The sequence below is a fragment of the Camponotus floridanus genome, unplaced genomic scaffold (assembly GCF_003227725.1).
Source record: "Camponotus floridanus strain SB8 unplaced genomic scaffold, Cflo_v7.5 scaffold7, whole genome shotgun sequence".
NCBI classification, from domain to species: domain Eukaryota; kingdom Metazoa; phylum Arthropoda; class Insecta; order Hymenoptera; family Formicidae; genus Camponotus; species Camponotus floridanus.
The window spans coordinates 960,471-981,728 of NW_020229838.1; the positions used below are offsets into that span (position 1 = coordinate 960,471).

A 21,258-nucleotide genomic window follows, 5' to 3' on the forward strand; every position below is an offset into this window, starting at 1 on the left:
TATACACGAATGTTTTAGTAAACTCAGATCAGTTTTGACAGAATCTTTCTTTTTTCTTTGGAATCATTTATTGCATATAAAAGTGGTACAATGTGTACAATTAATTTACACATTATATAATGAATAAAAAAATATAATATCAAAATTGTTCTATCCATATAGAAGAATTGATACATACGTCAGTTATTTATGTAAAAATTTTAAAGCTGTGAAAAAAAAGATATCAAGCATTTCCTCTCTGTTCAATGGAAATTTTAAAGAATCGGATTGTCCATCAAATAATCATGGTATATCAATATTTACAATTCCCCTCATGCAAATAAATCGTTGGCCTGGTCAAACGCCAACCAATCATCGTCGAACTTGTGACTAATTGACTCGAAAATATCGGCACGTGTAAAAGTTTATTATGACAAGTAATTATAGATACGCTTGATACGTAAGGCGACTTCAATTTTATCATTAAAACTTAATCATTGATTATCATTCATGATTAAATCATGATTAATGATATATATCTAATGATTTAATAAAATTTTAAACCATGTGATTCTTTCTTGTTAATATATCAATAAAAAATGAATAACTCGATGTTAACGAAATATTACACGTAAAGACAATAGAAGCGCGTGAATATACATTTCAAAAGATATCAAAAATATTGGCAATAGAAGCGCGTGAATATACATTTCAAAAGATATAAAAAAATTGCTTTGCATTCTTTCCGTTCATATTGTTCGAGCAACAAGCTAATCTGCATACAAAAGTATCGATCGACCAATCCGCTTTGAAGATAACGCGTTCCACGGATAAAACAGCGCCTTTTATTGCGCGTATTGTTCTATTATAATTGCTCGGCCGATAAAGCGAATTCCAGAGGAATCTACGTCGCGGTCGAAAACGCGGGGTGCAACGTTGTGCTTCGTCCTCGTGATCCTGGTAGTATTCCCGGTAAAGAATGGCAGAGGATGAACGAGATACGGAGCGAGATACAGAGTCAGCTGACCAACACATGCATACGCCGTATTGAGCCGTCGTCGAGTCTCTCGGTGCCAAAGGCAAATGTTGCAGCAGTCAACCTCGATACGTCTTCGCCAATGATAAGATAAAGGTTAGCGCGTGTGGGTGCGTGCGTGAGACTTGCCGTAGAAACCGATCTCGTGGGCGTTGCATCGTGTCACGCTTCTCTCTTTCTTTCTCTCTTTATGCCTACGTGTTTTTTTCCGTATCCATTGATCATCCGTCTGTCCGTCCGTCCGTCCGTCCATGTCGTTCGTTCATTTGTTCCTTTCTCTCCAAGACTAATATTACATTCGTCAAACTCATACGACAAACTTTTTAAGCACATTGATTGGCTGCGTTTTTAAAGATTCAACAAATTATTGTCCCGCAGCCAATCAATGTGCTTAAAAAATTTATCGTACGACAAGTGTAATATGAGCCTAATATTCATTTCGCGCGTCTGCGATAAGCAGGGACGTAGCGAGCGTGATATTAGTATATCTCTCGTGACGCACGATCGGAGGAATCTCGCTGAAACGAAAGTTTCGAAAAGCCGCTGCAGCGGCTCCGCCTGCGAGATTAAGCCTCTTGGGGACCGCAGGTAGATAGGTAGGTATGCGCGCGAGTAGGCGCCATCGTGCGCGACCGCCTACGGAGAAGTTTTTTTTTGTTTGCATGGCCAGCAAACGCGCGAATCTGTCATACGTTTTTAGCCCACGTGCACGTGTATGTATGCGTGCACATATCGGGTGATTGAGAATTCGTGTTTCGATCTGATAACGCGCGATGAAATGACGATTATGATAACAGAATCGATCATTTCTCTCCTCCCAGCGACGAGCCAGGGAGCCCAGGGATGAGCGAGAATCAATTTCAATTATATGCTGGAACTAATAAGCCCACATTGTACATTATCCTTATCGCAGTGTAAAACAGGCTATAAAAAGTTCTGCGAGCTGTCAATCTTTTGAGTCGTTACAAATATAGCGCACAAAAGCTGATTAAGTTATCAAATAATCGACCAGCATACTCTGTTAATTTCTTTAAACACTTACTGCAAATTATAGTGAACAATGAACTCGGGGTATTTTCACCTCGAGATAACATTTGTTGAATTTAAATCTTACAGTCAGTTCATTAAATAAGCTTTCATCAAGCGACTTTTTATAAGGATTCCATAAAGAGAGAGCTACACTTTTATTACATTTAGATTATCGAAAATAGAAATTATTCAATTGATAATATTTAAAAATATATAAGCATACACTTCCAACGCACATAATCGATCCGTCCCTGTTTATATGTATGATTAGATTCGATGCTATGCACGCATACATGACACGTAAATATATGCTGTATGTATGTATGCTTACTAATGTAAATGTATTTGTATTGTGCACGTGTAGCGTTCTCCCAGTTAAAGCATGCGCATAAATAAGTTTAGATTATAAGCTGTAGACTGCGATTTCAACGAGTGGCGCTCTTTATTCCGGATAGAAGATGAATGTTCACGCATATATATATATATATATATATATATATATATATATATATATAAGGCGACTTCAATTTTATCATTAAAACTTAATCATTGATTATCATTCATGATTAAATCATGATTAATGATATATATCTAATGATTTAATAAAATTTTAAACCATGTGATTCTTTCTTGTTAATATATCAATAAAAAATGAATAACTCGATGTTAACGAAATATTACACGTAAAGACAATAGAAGCGCGTGAATATACATTTCAAAAGATATCAAAAATATTGGCAATAGAAGCGCGTGAATATACATTTCAAAAGATATAAAAAAATTGCTTTGCATTCTTTCCGTTCATATTGTTCGAGCAACAAGCTAATCTGCATACAAAAGTATCGATCGACCAATCCGTATACATATATATATATATATATGTGTGTGTGTGTAGTTATTCCCCAAGTATTATGGTTGTTTATCACGTTTCTACTCGTAACGTGTCATAGTTCACAAAATTTTTCTTCAGTCGCTATTATCGAGCGACGATACTCTTCTACGCCGAATACGTTGCAATGCTTCAATTCAAAATGCAAATATTTCAACAATAATATAAAAATACAACGCATAATATACCTGGAAAATCATATCTGACTAAAATATGATATAGTGTGCCAAAAACGCAGCTTGTCTATTTTACGACCTGTGTATATAGCTTGAACAAGTAATACAAACAGCCGAGGAAGTGAGAAATTAATAACGCAATTATAATAAGAAAATAAAATACGACTAGGAGAGCAGTAAAAACTAGACGCATGAAACAAGTTTTGGCAACAGACGTCGAAATACGAAACATGCATTGCAAAATAATGCGAATTTTTGAACGACAGCCAACTTGACCAAAACTTAACAGGATTCTAAGATCAGATTCAATCGTCACAAAGTGAACGTTTGTAGGTGACCGTTGGTCTCGCCTTTGCCAAGATATTTGAGCCTTTCTTTCACGCATCAAAAGGAGAAGATTATCTGATGAAAAGGAAAAATTATCTGATGTAATTTTTTGCGTCACGTACTGACCCTCGTGTATTTCTTTTTCTTTAACGCTGGCGATTATATTTAATAGTAGTAGAATTTCCGTATTGTGAATAAGATAGGTAAAGGTCATGAATATTGAGTTGAAAACGAGATGTCGTACGTCGAGGCATCGGTAAATAGACTCGACGTTTTCCTTTTTCTTGTCGTTGTTCTTTATCATTCCTATAGAATCTCTTTTCCGCCAGTCATGCCTGTGCATAAGTATGTACGTGGAAGAAAGCGAAGGCTACAACAGCCATGTGAGCGAACGCAAAGGACGAAGAGAGACGGAGGACGGTCGACGTACATCATTTGGGCGCCGAGAAGTCTGGCGCGACCAAAGCCAGGCCAGAGGCGCGTCTCTGGTTACGCGACTATTTGGGGCGCCAAGCTGGTGGCTTCGGCGGTGCGGCGGGTGAACGGGGGATCATGAAAGAACGGCGGGGAGGGGAGGGTGGTAGGTAGGCGTCCGAGTAACGTCCACTGCGCTCAAGAGAGGCTCGCAGGGCCGGAGAACGAGGAGAAAAGAGGGAGATGCGACCGCCGAAGGGGCCTCCGCAGGCCACATTCCAGGAGAACGCGAGTTTTCAAACATGCCTGGCCTGCGTGAATATAGGTCCATGACCGATCCTTTAATACGCACACTACGATCTCTCGGCGAGCTACGAGCTGCATTCGTCCCTCGTCACGTCTCTTCTATGCCCACCGCTCCAACGATTCCCCCTATGGCGCGTCCCTTCCCCCCTGGTGCTGTTGTATCGCACACAGACGTGCATACATATATATCAACCTTCCCTTCCCTCCTCTCCGTCGTACTCTCCCTTTCCTCGTCCCTCGTGCTAACCCGGACGACCAGGCCGACCGAGCTGGCGACACCCTGTCTGGCAAGACCGGCCGGCGGACAAAAGAGGGGGCGCCCGGGTGCTGCGTTGCCACTTACTCGGTCTTCGTGCTGCGCCTACCTTCGGCCCCAAGGACAAATCCGACGAGCCGTGCCAGCCGTGCCGCACTAGGCGACTGCCGGTCTGCTGCTGCCTCGATGTTTTCCTTACGATGCTCGCTGCCGATATTATTTTCAGCGAACACTCTCGTTTACTCTCGAGAGAACGCGCGAGATAAGAGATGGAGAGTAAATAGATGAGAAAAGGTAAAAAGAAAAATGCAAGGAGATAAAAGTCACGTAATTACTAATGACTAAACATAATCTCAAATCTGAGCCAATAAACGAATTTATAAATCGTTTAATAAAATGTTAACATTATTACGTAATGGCAATTGTCAATTGTTCACGCGGGAAATTAACAGGAAGACATTCCGTTTCAAGGACACATAGGTGGAATACCTGAACGATGAATCGCGCCTATATAACTACGCGAAGGCCGATCCTCGCAGGTGCCTTCTTGCTGCACGATGTTCAAAAGAGAGCCTCATCGTGATCAGCAAGCGCAAGAATAGCCGCCGTGATTCTTGGAAATAGAATAGGGTGCCTCTTCAGAGAACTGCGAGAGGATTCGTCGGCATCCTTGGTTTCTGCCGGTGGCGCGAATCGTGGAAATTTACGAGGCCTCGTCCGTTTCTTTTTATCAGTCTATCTTGCTCGCGCGTTCGTTCATCGAAGTATATGCGAGCGTGCGGCTTGCGTCATTGCCTCGCGGGTCTCTCCGCGCGTTCGTATGCGTTGCAGCCTACGTGTAGCTAAGAAGAGACATGGCAACGGCGCGTGAAGCTAAACATATTAACTGTCGGCTCACGCCACAAAAACAACATGATCTCATTCCATGGCGCATATGCAAGAGGTTATCGTATACCTCAAAATCTCATTCAAAACTTTAACGACATCGAACAAGAAAAAAAGGAAGCGTAGAATAATATAAGTGCGAAAGCATTGAATGTACGGCAACGGTAAATTTGTATGGATTACTAATGGATTACTAATTTCAACTAACGAAATATGATGTATAAGTCACTTTAATTATAATACAGATAATTTTAAGTTCAATAAGCCTAGCATTAGCTATAAGCTAGCATGACCATAAGCACTTTTCTTAGAAGATAAAATTGCCTCATCTACTAACCGTCTTTGCCGACTATGAAATTTTCTATACTACCGTTCAAATGAAATTATTGTATTTAATGCTCGTGCTCGTAGAGACATACATCTACGACCTAATCTAAATTATACGTCTACTTTTTCGTAGAATAAACTCTTCATGACTGATTACGATCCATTTCTCAATTCCTCGTTATTATGTTTGCTCTTTAATTTTATATAAATTTTATGTATCGTATATATGTAACATGTAACGAATTATAGAAAAACCCGGAATGCTACACATTCTACGCGTATTCGACCTCGTGTATAGAGAAGTCGAACGGAGAGGCGCGATCGGCTGGAGGAGAAAGGCGAGCAAAAATCGAGGCTCCATGCTGGCTGCTACGGCAAGCTGCTAAGCGGCGCGGCAGGCAGGCACGCAGTCAGACATTCACAGCAGACAACATGGCGCCGAGAGCGTCGTCGTCACGCCGGCGTGACGTTTCCCGCGCGCGTCATTAACGGAAGTGAGCCCACAAAATGGCGGAGTTTTACAGAGCCGAGGTGTGAAAGGGAAGAGAGAAAGGAGAGGACAGAGGAGGGTGTCTACGCCTGCGGGCAGTTAGACAGGCGAGCGAGGTAGGATGACGAGATCCGTAGAAAGAGAGGAGGTTAGGTCGGTGGCACAGAGAAAGAAGAATGACTAGTAGCCGCCTTCGGCGGTAAACTAGCGCCCGTACCGCACGAATGGGGGCAACGGGGTGTCGAGGGGACGACCATTAGATAGAAAGAGGAAAAACGGCAAAGGCGATAAGTTGAACGCAGATAGCGATAAACGCCGACCGAGTGGGGATACATGGAAGGAGAGGCCGAGAGTGCGAGAAGAGAGGCTCGAGGGAACGAGAGAGCGAGAGACGGCGTTAGAGCGGAGGGGAAAGACCAGTGGGAAGCAGCGGCAGTTCTCGCTGGTGGTGGGGATGAAAATTAGTTACGGCATCCAAGACCTAAAAGGAACTCCGGCGCCGCCAGATCGCATCGTGCAATGTTAAGCGTTAAGGTATCCTCGTGTATCGTTGACAGTGCCGGTCTTAAACTTTGTGGTAGTTGTTATCCGCATCGTCATTATACTGTCGGACTTGTTTTTACGGTCGTAGTGACGACTATTATAGGTGCGAATAAGTTACGTATGTGTGTAATATTTTAAATAAAATCCATGACCTATTTATATATATGACGTGAGTGAGGTGCTCAGTGAGAATAGCTCACAATCAGTGAAAATGATTCATTCGAAGCATCAACAATCGACGCATCAACAGCATCAGCAGCAGAACATGCGAAAATCTGTGGGCGTTATGGGTACTAGACGCATTTTCACAACAGCTTTTAAAATCAAGGTCCTGGATTCTTATAGACACGACAAGGATTGCCGTCAGAATCAACGTGCCACTGCGAGGAAATATGGTATTCATCGTCGTCAAATACAAAAATGGCTACAGTGTGAGGAACAGCTCAGGAGTAGCGTTGAAAATGGAAATGCTGGAACTGCCTCGACCATTTCTCCTGCGGGTCCTCAATCGGATGGTACTATGACGGAAGTTACAGGGAATACCGTGACTCCAGCAACGCCGGCCTTGAACCTCAACCTCGCCAGACAGCACGGCGACGAGCTGACTACACAGCAAGGGCCCCCACCTCCTCATCCTCCGCATGGCAGTGCACCCTCCTCGCCCCAATATAGTCGTCAGACTACTACCATCGGCACGACTTTGCCCCTATGCGTCGCATCCGTAGGTTATCAAGAATATTCATCGGAACAACGTCTTCATTTAGAGCTCGAGGACAAAGTTCATATGCCAGAGATTCACGGATATCCAGGCACGCAAGTAGATCAAGATCGTAATTATTACGTATTAAATGGAGATGGACAGCGAGATGTGGAAGCAGCTTCGGTATTTAGCAGTAGGAATGAGGTGAAGGTATATCAAACTTTGACAAGTTACCATTCGCCATCTCAAGAGCACAGATATGACGTGAACGATATCAACAATAGCATGCATAATCATTCGCCGAATCATCATCCGCAGCAACGGGAACAAAGTTATGGAAATGTCGATTCATTCGACGGGAGATCATACGGCTTGCTACTAGCGCCGTCGATGATAAAGACAGAGCCAGCGAGCCCAGACATAGCGGCGACGTCAGGACCGTACAAATCGACAGATTCCCCCGGTGGTTCACGGGCCCCACTCTCGCCGATATCGCATCGAGCCACCGATAGCAGCGATTCGTCCGTTCACTTTGTTGATTCCTCACGAGCCCCTGCGAGTCCGTACTTGCACGTGCACGTGCATGAACACGCACACCCATGCTCACCGCTCAATTCCGAGAAGTCGATCCCATCGCTTCTACACCAGCGGGAGAGAGAGTCAGACGAGACGCAGCATATCGACGAGAAGAAGGAGGAAGAGACGTTGGAAAAAACAGAATACTGTACGGCGATGGTCAAGGAAGAAGTACACTTGGATGAGGAAGAAATATATGATGAAGGAGAAGAGGCTATCGCATCCTCGTGCATTGATTATCGACGACCACCTACCGGTGAATCATTAGCAGGTAGTTTAGGACCGGTAAGTCCTATGTACGATCGTAACGGTTATTCTTTGCCGTCAAGCCCTCGTGATTCTGTTAGCATCGGAAGATACAGGAGTAGCTGCTCGGACAGCGAAATGGATCCTCTCATTTCGGTTGGCAGCTTGAATTCATCCAGCAATTTCACTCGCAGACGATCTTTCCCATTGCGTTTTAAACTTGACGTTCTCGATGCTTTCCATCGAGATAAGGAAGTAAAGGAGAATCAACGAGCTACTGCTAGAAAATTCGGTATAAATCGTCGGCAAGTACAGAAGTGGTTAGAACAAGAAACGGAACTCAGAGATGAAATCGCTCTTCGAGGAGATTCACGTCAACGACTGGGTCCTGTCCAGGATGTCGCTTCCGGTGATTCACCATTGGATTTGACGACGACAAATTACGTTCCGAACTGCGTTTCGCTACGTGATCGGTTTGAGATAGAACATGAACGATCGTCTTCGCATTTTTATCGCTGCGATGTTAGTTCCGCTTCTCCTCAACATTCTTATCAACACGTTACTAAGGTGGAATCAATCTCCGAAATAGAAGCTGTAGGGCCTTGCAATCTTTCTTGCTCCGTAGATAGCCATACGACGACTTCGACGACATCTTCTTATCAAGAATTGTCTTTTAGAGAATTCTGCTCTATGGAGTCTTCAGTTAAAGCACATTGTTATTCACCCAGAGCAAATTCCGAAGTTTCTAATCTTTCTGAAGGATGCGAACAAAGATTTTCGCCGCTGAAAAGACAGCATTGTCTGCTTCCTTGCTGTTATGATGCAGTGTCATCACCAAAAAGATATTGCGAAAGGTCTTTGGATATAGACGATTGTTACGATGTACCTCCTCAAGATACACCTCTTTGTCTCGTGAAACCGAGGTCGACCCGGGAATCTTCACCCTCCCGAACAGAATTGATTCTGAAATCAAGTACTGTATCAACTTCGAATAATCCGGACGCTATCACTTTCAAGCCTTACTTAGACAATCCCGTGAGCAAGCCTGCGAAAAAATGTGCCGATCAACGCGATCTATCTCCTATCAGCGGCCACAATGTTAATAACAACAACAATAATAATAATAGTTACAACAACAATTGCCAAATAATTTGTAACTTCAACGAGAATCAAAGTCGCAACTATGATTACGAGCTTAATTTGCGAGTACCGGTTTCCTGGAGACCTGATATAGGTTTGTATACAGGGTTTCCGCAAGGGAGTGCGTTTGTCAGCGTATCTTCACTCTATATGTAACTTCCTCTTTCGCACCCTTCCCCATCCTTCTATTCTAATCATACGCAGAGAACGGAAACTAGCAGATTCATATAATGATAAATAATCATGTCTATATTTTTTTTCTTTCATTTAATTTTAAACGCACTTGTTTTAAAGCTTAAAGAAGAGGGGACAACGATTGGATCATGCGTTATATTTAATTAACTTGTGGATATAAAAATCGAGCGCGCAAGTTTCTCGGGTGAAAATTTGTCAGCGAAAGATCGATCGGTACGTGATCTACCACACGTAGCAGCCTACATAAGCATTTATCGTTTTCGCGGATCGTCGGTGCCGCGTTATACATCGCGATAAAGTCTTAATCGGACGAGCCGAGGCGTGGAAGGAGATTATACATGGTCGCGTCCTCGGCTGGTGTCTTCTTCCAACATCATCAGACTTTCTCGACCCTCTCTCCCTCCATCGTCCCACCTCGCTCCACGAAAAAAAGTACATACAGATATCCTGGCGAATCTTTTTCTCACCGCTTTATCATCGAGATTAGAACCTGGTGGTTATCGCACGGCTAGGCCGTTTAGAGGTCGAATGCGTTTGCTATAATTATACAATTATGTCAGCGCAGCCATTGCATCGAAAGTTCGCGGAAAGAAATGCCGAAGCATTCTCGCGTGAAACATGATGGATCATTGTGCAGCATGATATATGTAATAACTAGAAATGAACATTATATATAACGAACTTTTATTAAGGAAATTGAAAAACTTTAATTTACATTTCTCCTTGTAAAGTAGTTTTGATAACGTTTTTTATAGCACATTTAGTTTAGCAAATTTTCAATTTTGTTCATTTTTTCTTCATATTTTTAATATTGCATATCATGCTAATATTGCATAGATAATATTGCATTACGTCAGACAAAAAACAGAGCTTTCAAATTATAAGTTTCTTACATTTTCCTTGTTCACATAGAAAACTATCTGCTGGTGGCAGGTAGATTGCACGATTTCTTGGTAGTATACATGACGTGCCATTCATGTTTTCTGCGAACTCGTGTGATTGTATTAATTACCGATAGCGAATATGCAGCCGATCTGCGAAAATCATTTAATTGCTCAAACAATTTCTTCCATATGCGTATATGCGTCACGCGCATAGCATTAGTATAATATTACAACAGTACTTGTCATTGCTCTTCTATCCCCCTTTTCTCACTGTTTGGCAATTGTTGTCTACTTCTCGTACTCACTTTTTGTTGTTTTCTGTTAAATGGTCTTATGTAAATATGTAAATATGTAAATATTGAGAGAAGACCGGGAGAAAACGTGACTATCGTATTCCGTCGCATCAGAGATTTCTGGGATGTATACTTGGTAGCGTATATCATAGTGTTATTTTAAAAAAAGTTTAAATAATCGATATCTCCATTGGGAGAAATAAGCTATTTTTATACGATCCCGTCAGAAAAAAAGAAAAAAAAAAAAAGAAAAAAAGTATCATGAAGAAAGAGACGGAAATCCGAGACAAAATAAACCACTTCCGCAGAGACCACATCTTGTGCCTTTTTTATCGATATAAGACAAGATATAAAACATTTTTGACGCATAACAAAGACGCATAGATCGATCATGCGCTAATAACAATATATATATTAATATTTTTAAGAAATAATAGATTCGATATATAAAAATGTAAATGAGTTCGTTCGTTATGCACTTCGCTTTCGATGAATTAATTTACTGAATAATGATAATTTACAAAGATGTTCCGCGAACAATTTATCTGTCGTTAGAATATTTAAAACGATAATAATGTTACAATATTAAAATGATAGAGACAAGCACGCGGGATGTTGCATAAAATATAATTCACTGACTGATGGAAAAATCGAAAGTTGGAGATGAAAAATTAAAAAGACATATAAGAACAATTTTAAAAGAGAAAAATCACACGTGCCTTATATAATATGTATTCATATTAAAGTTGTATATATCGCTCGCACGAAATTTAGTGCGAGATAAGACAAATCACAGGGACACATAAATTGTATAATATTAATTATTGTAGAGTGATAATGTATAGATTTTAATTAGTATTTATAAGATCAACTTAGAAGTGATATAATTATGCCTATATTTTCTATATACAATTCCATGTTCAAATTATGAAAATTTTCTTTGCCTTTAATATCGATCAGTGATCACAGTCGAATAATTTAAATAAGAAGGAGATTATACATTGAACTAAGTCGGTAGTTAATTATTGTAAACATAAAAAATAGTATTTGTATTTAAATAACGAATAAGAAACAAAACTTAAAAAACAATTAGTTTAAAGAATTAGAAATTATTTATTAACTTTCAAATTTTGCGAATTAAAATTGAATTTATCGCAACAAAAAAAAACTTATAAAAGAAACATCAAAGCTTAATCATAGAATTGGAAAGACTATTAGAATACCATATTTATGAACTTTGAATTTAATATATTAATAATGAATTAATAATATTAAAATATTATAATGATGTAATGTATATTATATTACATATAATTATATTATATTAATATGTAATATATAATATAATGTTATATTATATAACACATATTATATAACACATATTATATTAAATATTATTATATTAATATTATATAATAATGTTATAATATTAATATAATTATAATATTTTTTGAGTTTCATTTCCTATTTCTAAAATGATTTCTAATTTTAATCTAAAGAGAAATATCAAAAAAGTAAAAACATTTTCATTTTTAATATACAGCTATTTATATTAATAAATTCTTTTTTAAAATATGTATTCTAACTTTCTCTAACACAACATTTTTAACTTGCAAAACGCACAAATAATTTCTAATTCTGAACATTATTTCTTTATTTCCACGTAGTGAACGGGGACAATTGAAGGCATAACAATTCTATAAATAAATGTTTTTCATAATATGAATGCACTCTGTTCTCAGTGCACTAAGATTGACGCGATTCAACGAGATGAATTACGATCCTCGAAAAGATAAGCGATCTTTCGCGTTTGACTTTGCTGGCGAATTATCAGAGGAAAACTTTTTGTGAATCATTGTTAGATGATGTTAAAGGAAATAATATTAGATTGCAAGATATACGCCTGAATCAGAAAAATATTGCTACATATCAACATTTTCTCAACTTCCTCGATCAATCAGCTGATCAATTTTGAAATCATAAATATTGTAAAATGGTCATATCATAAATTTCTAAAATAAATTTTGTATTTTATGTATATAAATATAAATATCAAGCGCTGAAATGTGATTGTAGTTTTATAAAGATCTGTAAAGATTATAAATGATAATTTTATAAAGAATTAATATTTTAACTAACTTAACTTTATTTTATCGAATTTTGGAATCAAAAATTGATTTTTATAGTAGATTTCTAAACAATCAAGCGGTTGCCAAGCGATCAGCAAGAAAGGCAATTCTGTAAATCACTGCTGCAGACAGGGCAGTTACGTTAATGTTTCAATATTCACGCTTAATCGAGCCCATTCGTGATGCGACATTAGCCAACATGGTTGTCTGTGCGATCGCCTCGTACCGAGCTCTAATTTATCATCTCACAAGTAATAAAATCAAGATATGACAGATGATAATAATTATTTTATTTCACGGAGAACTCATCAGAGTATATATTTTTCCTTTCTTTATATATTTTTTTAAATAAATATTTTTGTCAGAATCTTTCAATTTTGTTTTAAAAATTAGATAAATGTGAATATTTTTAATTATTTAATTATGTACACAAAAAATACATATCTTTTTATCACAGAATGATTCGCCAATCAAGTCCGAGGATCGAGAGATCGAACAAAAAAAAATATGTTCGCGCTTTGCCCACAATTGTTAATAGTGTTCAAGGCGACAATGTACAATAAAAAACGCGCGTGCGTAATTATAAGCCATAATAAATTACATAATGCCATAATACATTTTACGTAAAGAAAGGCTGTATGACTGACGAAAAAATTCTCGAAAATCACGCGAAAAATGAATTCGCCGTTGGAGTGCCTTGTATGCGTATGTGAGTGTGTTTGTTGCGTGTCCGCCTGTATTCGTATATATGTAGTCACGTATACACCACAGCCTACAAGAGTCTGTTTAACAAGAGGCATAAGGCGTATATATAAGCAATATTTTTTAAGTGCATAAGAAGGGAGAAGGTTTGTCCCTTTTGTGGGCAAAAACCCCCCGCGTTTTATTGTCCGTACGACACACAAATATATATATAAGCATAATGTTCGTATTGTACATGTACAAAAAATTTATATAAAAAAGCGATAAAGAGCTAGAACGTGAAAATATCAAAGAAAGTACATAAAAATTTATTTATCTATATATACATATATATATATATATATATATATATATACATGTATATATATATATATATATATATATATATATATATCGAAAATTATATTTTGATATGAACAACTTACATGACGAACGCGCCTCTGAAAGAACTCGCCCGGTGCCTTCAAATAGCTCATGCCTTACAGTTTCTCGCGCGAGGAGGAATCAAGAATTGTGAATCCCTTGCTGATAATAATATTTGTCGCATTGTATTTTGACGAAATTGCGATTGCGAATAATTTAAAAACTGAAGAAATGTATAGATATACCAGTGACCTCCTCTCGCGCACAAGCATATAATATCAGTATTTCAACTATTCCTTATTTATTGTTTCGCGTGACACGTAAAGAACCTCCAAAGTCCCGCAAAGAAACTCGTCATCTCTATGCCTTCCCGATCGCATACTTCGCAGAAATGTTAAATTTTTCGTAAACACAACCTGCGTGCAGTCGTCAATTTAATTCGGCCGAAGATTATCCAGCAATTTATTGTTCATCAACATTTTATCTTGCTGTTATTGTTACATAATCGATAAACATTAAAAGAAAAAGACGCACGTGGTTTCGCTAAAGCTCAAGAACACGATATCTAATTAAAAATAATAGAATAATCAGCATTTTCATCTTGTAAACAATTGTAACATTTTTAATTTCGCATCTTTTATTGTTTATTTTTGTGCGCCTTTTTTCTCATTGCCGACTTTTGTTCGAAACAACCGCTTATGATTTATCAATTTATGAACGGAAGCGAGAAAGAAATGAAACTGTCAAAGAATAAGAGTGAAAATGTATGAGTTTAATGTTCGAAGAGTGCAAGAGAGAAAGGCATCGAGATATAAATTCTTTTTTTGTGCGTCGCAGAGACGTGAAATTATTGTATTAAATATTGTATCATATACACGCGCGTATAGATTATATGTATGAAGCGTGCCAAACAACAACAAGAACACCCATTTGTTATTTATAGCGTCTTTAAGCATGACACGCTTCATATGACATAGAATTTAACCGAATTTGAGAGAAAATATAAAAGATTATTTTAAAAGAATCCACCTGTGTTTTGCTCTTCCTGCCTCAAATTTATCTTTTAATATCGCTTATGCATCTTGTGATCGATGATGAAGCTTGTACAAGATGCTGTCTGTCGCAGATGTACTTTGAAACAATATTATTATCTTGATAATTCGATCACAATTCGAGCAGTCGAAATATCGAAATAATTTTTATGAGAGATGAGATATGTTTCTAAATTTCATCTGGAAAAGTAAACCGTAAATTGTCTTTCGAAAGATTATTTTCAAATTAGCGTGCAAGTAATAATTAATTAATAAAAAATTAATAAGAATTTGAAAAAAAATAAATTTCGATAAATTTAATTATAAATAAATTTTTGAATTTTCATGAATGTGCTTTGCTTCCCATAATTCTAACAATAATTATAGTTATTATATTTTGTACAAAATTATTGTATTATTAACTGTTCGTTATTTATTTATCATACTTATGGAAGATTTATTATATTTTCTAAGAGAAAAAAATTAAAAAATTATACGGTATAAATTTATTATCTGAAAAAGCACGATATTTGAATAGCTTGAAGAAAGCTTGTTGCATTAGCGCATTTGATGCAATAGGTCTTTCTTCTACTGATATGATTCATAAAGTCTTTCTCACGCATATCTGCAAACCGTATAAGCGCTTATCTTGTTGGCGAGTATTTCAACAGTTACTCGATAGTAGGGGAGAGAAAAAGTTTTATTCCCTGGTTACATCGATTCAAGCATTTCCGCTTGAATTATGGAACAAGCGCAGTATTTAAAGTCGGAAATTTCGTAATATTTCGAATTAAATCTTACTGTTATCGCTGATTTATTTAACCTTTTGCACTCGAAATTACTTTTATTATAATATCGATAAACATTACGTCAATTTCTATCTCGCGGTCTCAAGGTCTCGTCTGTGAATAGTTAAATCAAACTCTTAGTTAAATCAATTTTAAATGCCTCGCAGTCTATGTAATAATATTTACCTCATTTGTGTACATTTATTTCATTGTTGAAACTGTTATTCGTGATAAAGAAAAGATCATAAAAGTCTTTATCTCATTCAGTTACATTTCAATTAAAAGATATATACATATACATATATATATATATATATATATATATATATATATGTACATATTTATATGCATATCTGTAACATTTTTTATAAATCTGTATTGCATTTTTATATCGCATTTGTTGTTTCTCACGAAGACTATGGCTCTTAGAATTAATGAGGAAGTGGAGTTTTATTACAAGATCAAACGGTACTCGCTCCTTTCTCGCAATTAAAGATTTACGTAATTTCGCGCACACAAGTGACGAGTGCGGCCTCTCGAAGAGACTCCGATATCTCGCTCCGATTCGCCCCACTTCACGCGATAAAGATAAGCGCGCGAACCCAAGTCGTAGAGATTCATGCGCATCGTCTGCCTTTCGTCCCTCGACTTCCTCCCCCTTCCCTCTCCCCCTCGCCCCTTTCTCCACGCATACCGATACCGATGCACCGATGCATTGTTTCCCATATCGCGCTCGATTGGCAGCTCGCGCCTAAGGTTCCCCAGGCACGCAACACATACTCAAGTCCGCGTAACGCAGAAGCGCACGCATACAACGTAGACGACAATACATTGATGAATAAGCGGCTATGTGTGTGTGTGTAGCGTGTGTGTGTGTGTGTGCGTGTGGGTGTGAACGCGCTCTTCGTGCGATCGCTCACGTTTGCCTTGTTGTTAGTTGCTTCGAATTCTGATCTTTAGAATTGCACTACGTTCTCCTATAAATCTGTCTCCAATGGATTTCCTTTTAATTGTTCGAAAAATGTGAAAAATCTCGATCTCGTTTTTATGCAACGACACGTATATAGATTGTATAATTTTACATTACGCGCTTTCAAACCTTTCGTGAGCAATGATGTAGAATGCACGGTAAATTCCTGCTATGCAAATGCATGATTTATTGTCGATGTTTATCGTTGCACGAGTCCGGTAACGGGGAATAAAATGCTCTCGTCATTAAAAATAAAAGAGATTATAAAATGAGAATTTTTATGCCGAGACAGAAAGAGAGAAAGGAGAGAAAGAGAGATGCTTTAAAGTGATAATAAAGATTAATTAGTAAATGTCAGCGTTGGAGAAAAATGGGAAAAACGGAAATTTACATAGAAGAATAGCAATATAGCATTAATGATACACGCTATTTTTTAATTACTAACAAAGTATTGCAAAGTACTTTCATTTATCGTACACATCAAGCGTTCTTATTGATTTTAAAATATATATTTTAAAAAATATATTTCTTATAATAAATCTTAGTATTTACGAATAATAGAATTTGCACGGGAATAGTTATTATATAATAGTAGAGATATTATATTAATATTAGAAATAGTTTATATATATATATATATATATATATATATATATATATATATAATATATATACATAAAAGAACTTTTACTTTGTTACAAGTGAAATGTTTTTTTAAGTGAATTTTATTAACTCTTTATTTCTAAATTTGCGAAATATAAAACTTTTTTTATATTTTTTGTTTATTATATAATAATAAAAATTATTATTTTCTTTAAAATATAATTTCGTTTATTATATTTTGTTATATAATTAATATAACGTCTATTGTATAATATATCTTTTTTATATTTTTTGTTTATTTTTGTTTAGTAGAAAATTCGGTCTTAAACACATTCAACTTATACATACCTGTGTTAGTATTGCAACATAAGTGAAATGATTGCCAATGCACCTGAACAGATTGAGTAATCGTTATCTCATGCGGTAGTTGAGCGTACAAAAGATGAAATTCAGTTTCAATTTTCCATATTTCTTTCTTAATTATACCAAAATAAATAAATAAAATGCGCAGATCTCTATGTATGTTTAGTTTTTGCGTATATGCGTTTTGCTAGCATATTAAACACCGTCTTTTAATAGTGGAACAATTAACTTTTCGATATATCAAATCAATCTAGTTTTAACTTTTTTAACAAAAAATCAGAACTTTAACAAATAAACTTTTTTTAAAAATATCAGCGTGTATTTATTATCCAATTTAAAAATTTTTTCGTATAATAAAATAGAGAAAACATCATTTTTTTTCATGAACATGTTTATAATTACATAAAAATCGTTCTTTATTTGTAAACTAAATTAGGCGTACAGAAAATACATCGTTGTTATTTATGAATAACATACGTAAGAGTTTATTTAAAGAATGACAATGCATTCTTCGAGAAAGAATGTAAATCGTTAGGCGACATCGTGCGAAACCTCGCCTCGTTAAATCGTGATAATAACAACACTTGGCATTTTTATTAAGGTCACCGTATGCGCACTAAGCAGACCTTGAATCGGAACATGACTGTTGCAACGTGTCAATCAACGCCAATAAATGTCACCGGCTGGTGCAATGCAATTAGGAAGGGTGCAGTGGCACGGTCAAAAAAAAAAAAAGAAATTCACGCGATGACTTCGACGGAATGCAACGTATTTCGATCGTACAATATTAGAAGGGACATCAATTGCATCGATGTCACGATTTAACAGTCGCGTTCGGATCGAGTTGTGAGCGATTGATATTTAAATCGATGTACCTGACGCGGAGATGACATTACGTGTGTTTCGAGAAGCGTTAAGAATACTAATTAGACCAACACCTAGGTACTTAAAAAAAGTCTCGCCCGGAATATCTCTCTCTCTCTTTTTCTCTTTCTCTGTCTTGATCTATTCTCCGACCGGAAACGCAAAAGTGTATCGAAAAGACTAAAAGATTTTGGCGTTGCTCCAACTGTGAGCGACCGATTCTGTTTGCAGAACGTGCAAATAGTACAGTGGACATAATAGTCTGAGATTTCAGTGATTGTTCTTGCCGAGTGTGTGCCTCGTTGATTTTACTTCAACGCTGGGATTTACTTGCAACTTTTGGTCGAATTTCCTAGCTCACATCCACTCTTATCTTAAATGTTATAAAAAAACTTTTATGATATTTAATTTGTTAAATGTTACATTTTTTTGTTACAGAACATATAAATAATAATAACACTAATAACAGCAATTAATAATAACACTAATAACAGCATTAATAATAGAATACATATTAATGCAATTTAATTATTAGTACAATATTAAAATTTAAAAATATGAAAATTTTGACCAAAACTTTCACGGTGCTATTAGATGAGTATTATCTTATCACATTTGTCATACGGTCTTAAGACTGCATCCATAGAAAAGATTTCCGGATCTAATGCTCTATCATAAAATAGGATCGATAGTGATAAGTCTATTTTTTTTATTAAAAAAGAAATATTTTAATCTTAATTAAATGGAAAATTCTTAAATCTAGGATGAAATGATTCCTTTCGAAGAATTAGTATCGCGTATCCTTAATTAACATTCACTTATTGAGTATTCGCAGTTGCTACATGCGAGTGATAAGAGGGATGCGTGGGTGTAAGCTAAGAAATTCGGCCAAAAATTGCAAGTAAATCGCATTGTTTTACTCGCAAGTCGCTTCTCGAAGTGCGTAAGGAATCGGGAGAGAACACGAGGAAGTGTGTCGCGAAACGAGAAATCGGCGGATCCTCGTGGAATAACGTGCAGCCCGAGCTTGGTAAATAACGCGCTATTTGCCAAATACTATTATTACTCATGAATTTTCATCAATCGCGCGATACCCTATAATCCACCAAGTTTCCATGTCCCACATAAAGCGTGCGTTCTCCCTCCCCTCCCGCTATTATAGATTAAAGATATAAAACTTGACGGACGAGATATTATTAGAACTTTCCTTTAATCCTGCTCCGATAGATTTGCTCTCTTATCGGCGATCTATGTAAAACAGATTCCTGATAGATGTTTCGAGATATTTTAAATGCGTAAGCAATACCCTCTCTCTCTTTCTATTATTTTCCAGAAAGCAAATTCTTGTAAATTAATTATATAATATCGAAGAAACTTGCGTTGTATCTTGGCGACATAAACGTAATAAAATTTTTTTTCTCGGGGTCGGGATTGACGCCATATGTTAATCAGTCTGAACTATGACTGAACTATGATGATCGAGTATGAGGTATAATCGTAACAAATTGATACGCGCGAGAAGATGTATAAATCGAGAACGATGACATGGAGTATATATTGGAGAGACAAGAATAATTTATAACGTGACGTTAAGAGAACGGGCGTTACATTTAAATGGTAATTCGGTTCGTGAGACCCTCAGGCAAATAAGATTCGAGCAGGAGAGATGCTCATTTTCGCGACGCTTGCTAATTATAAAACGGACGTTTACACTCTGAAAGCCTGTCTCTTCGGTACACGTGTTCTCGATGTCGCAGGAAAGAAAAAAGAAAGGAAAAAAAGGAAAGAGAGAGAGTCTCGGTCGTAATTCCCGCAATGGCGAGAAAATCAACGTTTGCGAAAGGCCTATTCAGTGAATATTTTTATCTCGGCTCGAGACGTCTTCTCGTTTCTTTGCTGTCTCTTCTTTTCATTCTGTTTTCATCGCTTTTATGTTACCGCGATATCAAACATTGGAACTGTCTTTTTAACTGACTTGACACTTTCTTATCTCTCTATTAAAATTATCTAGATTTAGAAAACATATTAAATACATGAATTCGCGTGCGAGAAAATTGTCGCTAAATTAAAAATTATATTACAGATTTAAAAAAGATGGAAGAAATGTGTGGAGAAAAAATATATACTAAATGTTGATGCAAAAATATACAAAATACATAAATGTCTATGCATGAATCTCTTGAATCTTATGAATCTCCTGAAGTAATCATTGACTTGAGCAAGGAAGAGATTCACAAGAGATATCAAGATGCTGCAAAAGTTATATTCAATGTAAGAAAATATGAAAAAGAAATATAATTAATTTAATTCAAATAAATTTTTAACCCCGTGAAATCTTTAAATTACAGGAGCAACAAAATAAAAAGAAGAAAGTTGGCAGTTATCTCAGTTTTGGGAGCAGTCGCAGAACAATAGAATATAGTAATAATGGAAATCATCCTGTCATCATACGAAAACCTGAAGGTTCTATGATTAAGCAGAATACTCATTCATATTGGCCGATATCGAAAGAATATCGTAAGCCAAACGAAAAGTGCGCAATAACTTAATGAGTAGAAAATGTTATAATAATTTGTTCAATAAATTTAATTGTTTGCACTAACATTAGTATCAATTCTGAGGAAATCTTTATATACACATATATTATTATACTATTATAAGGTTTAAACATTTCTCAATACGTTCATTACCACATAAAACTATTTTTCACAATCGCTTTATAAAATATACTTTGTAACAAAAACAAGCATAATA

At 36.7% G+C, this 21,258-nt stretch overlaps 2 protein-coding genes across 2 annotated transcripts; both read left to right on the plus strand.

Annotated features, from left to right (window-relative positions):
• The first annotated feature begins 871 nt into the window (after positions 1 to 871).
• LOC109610003 lies at positions 872 to 21,211 on the plus strand. The gene is made up of 3 exons (XM_025413613.1): positions 872 to 1,111; positions 20,588 to 20,775; positions 20,853 to 21,211. Exons 2-3 carry the CDS (start codon positions 20,665 to 20,667, stop codon positions 21,051 to 21,053), a joined length of 312 nt encoding a protein of 103 aa, XP_025269398.1. The 5' UTR covers positions 872 to 1,111; positions 20,588 to 20,664; the 3' UTR covers positions 21,054 to 21,211.
• On the plus strand, positions 6,815 to 10,939 carry LOC112639498 (the record flags this gene model as incomplete). The annotated part of the gene is made up of 1 exon (XM_025413680.1): positions 6,815 to 10,939. A coding segment is annotated over one exon (2,661 nt), but the record flags the coding sequence as incomplete, so codon positions are not given.
• Positions 21,212 to 21,258: the final 47 nt, after the last annotated feature.

Bases quoted from the DNA above. Each gene is read 5' to 3' on its own strand.
- LOC109610003 (XM_025413613.1), top strand. From the start codon at position 20,665: ATGTCTATGCATGAATCTCTTGAATCTTATGAATCTCCTGAAGTAATC. The intron at 20,776-20,852 runs GTAAGAAAATAT...TTTAAATTACAG, and splicing joins CTGCAAAAGTTATATTCAAT to GAGCAACAAAATAAAAAGAA.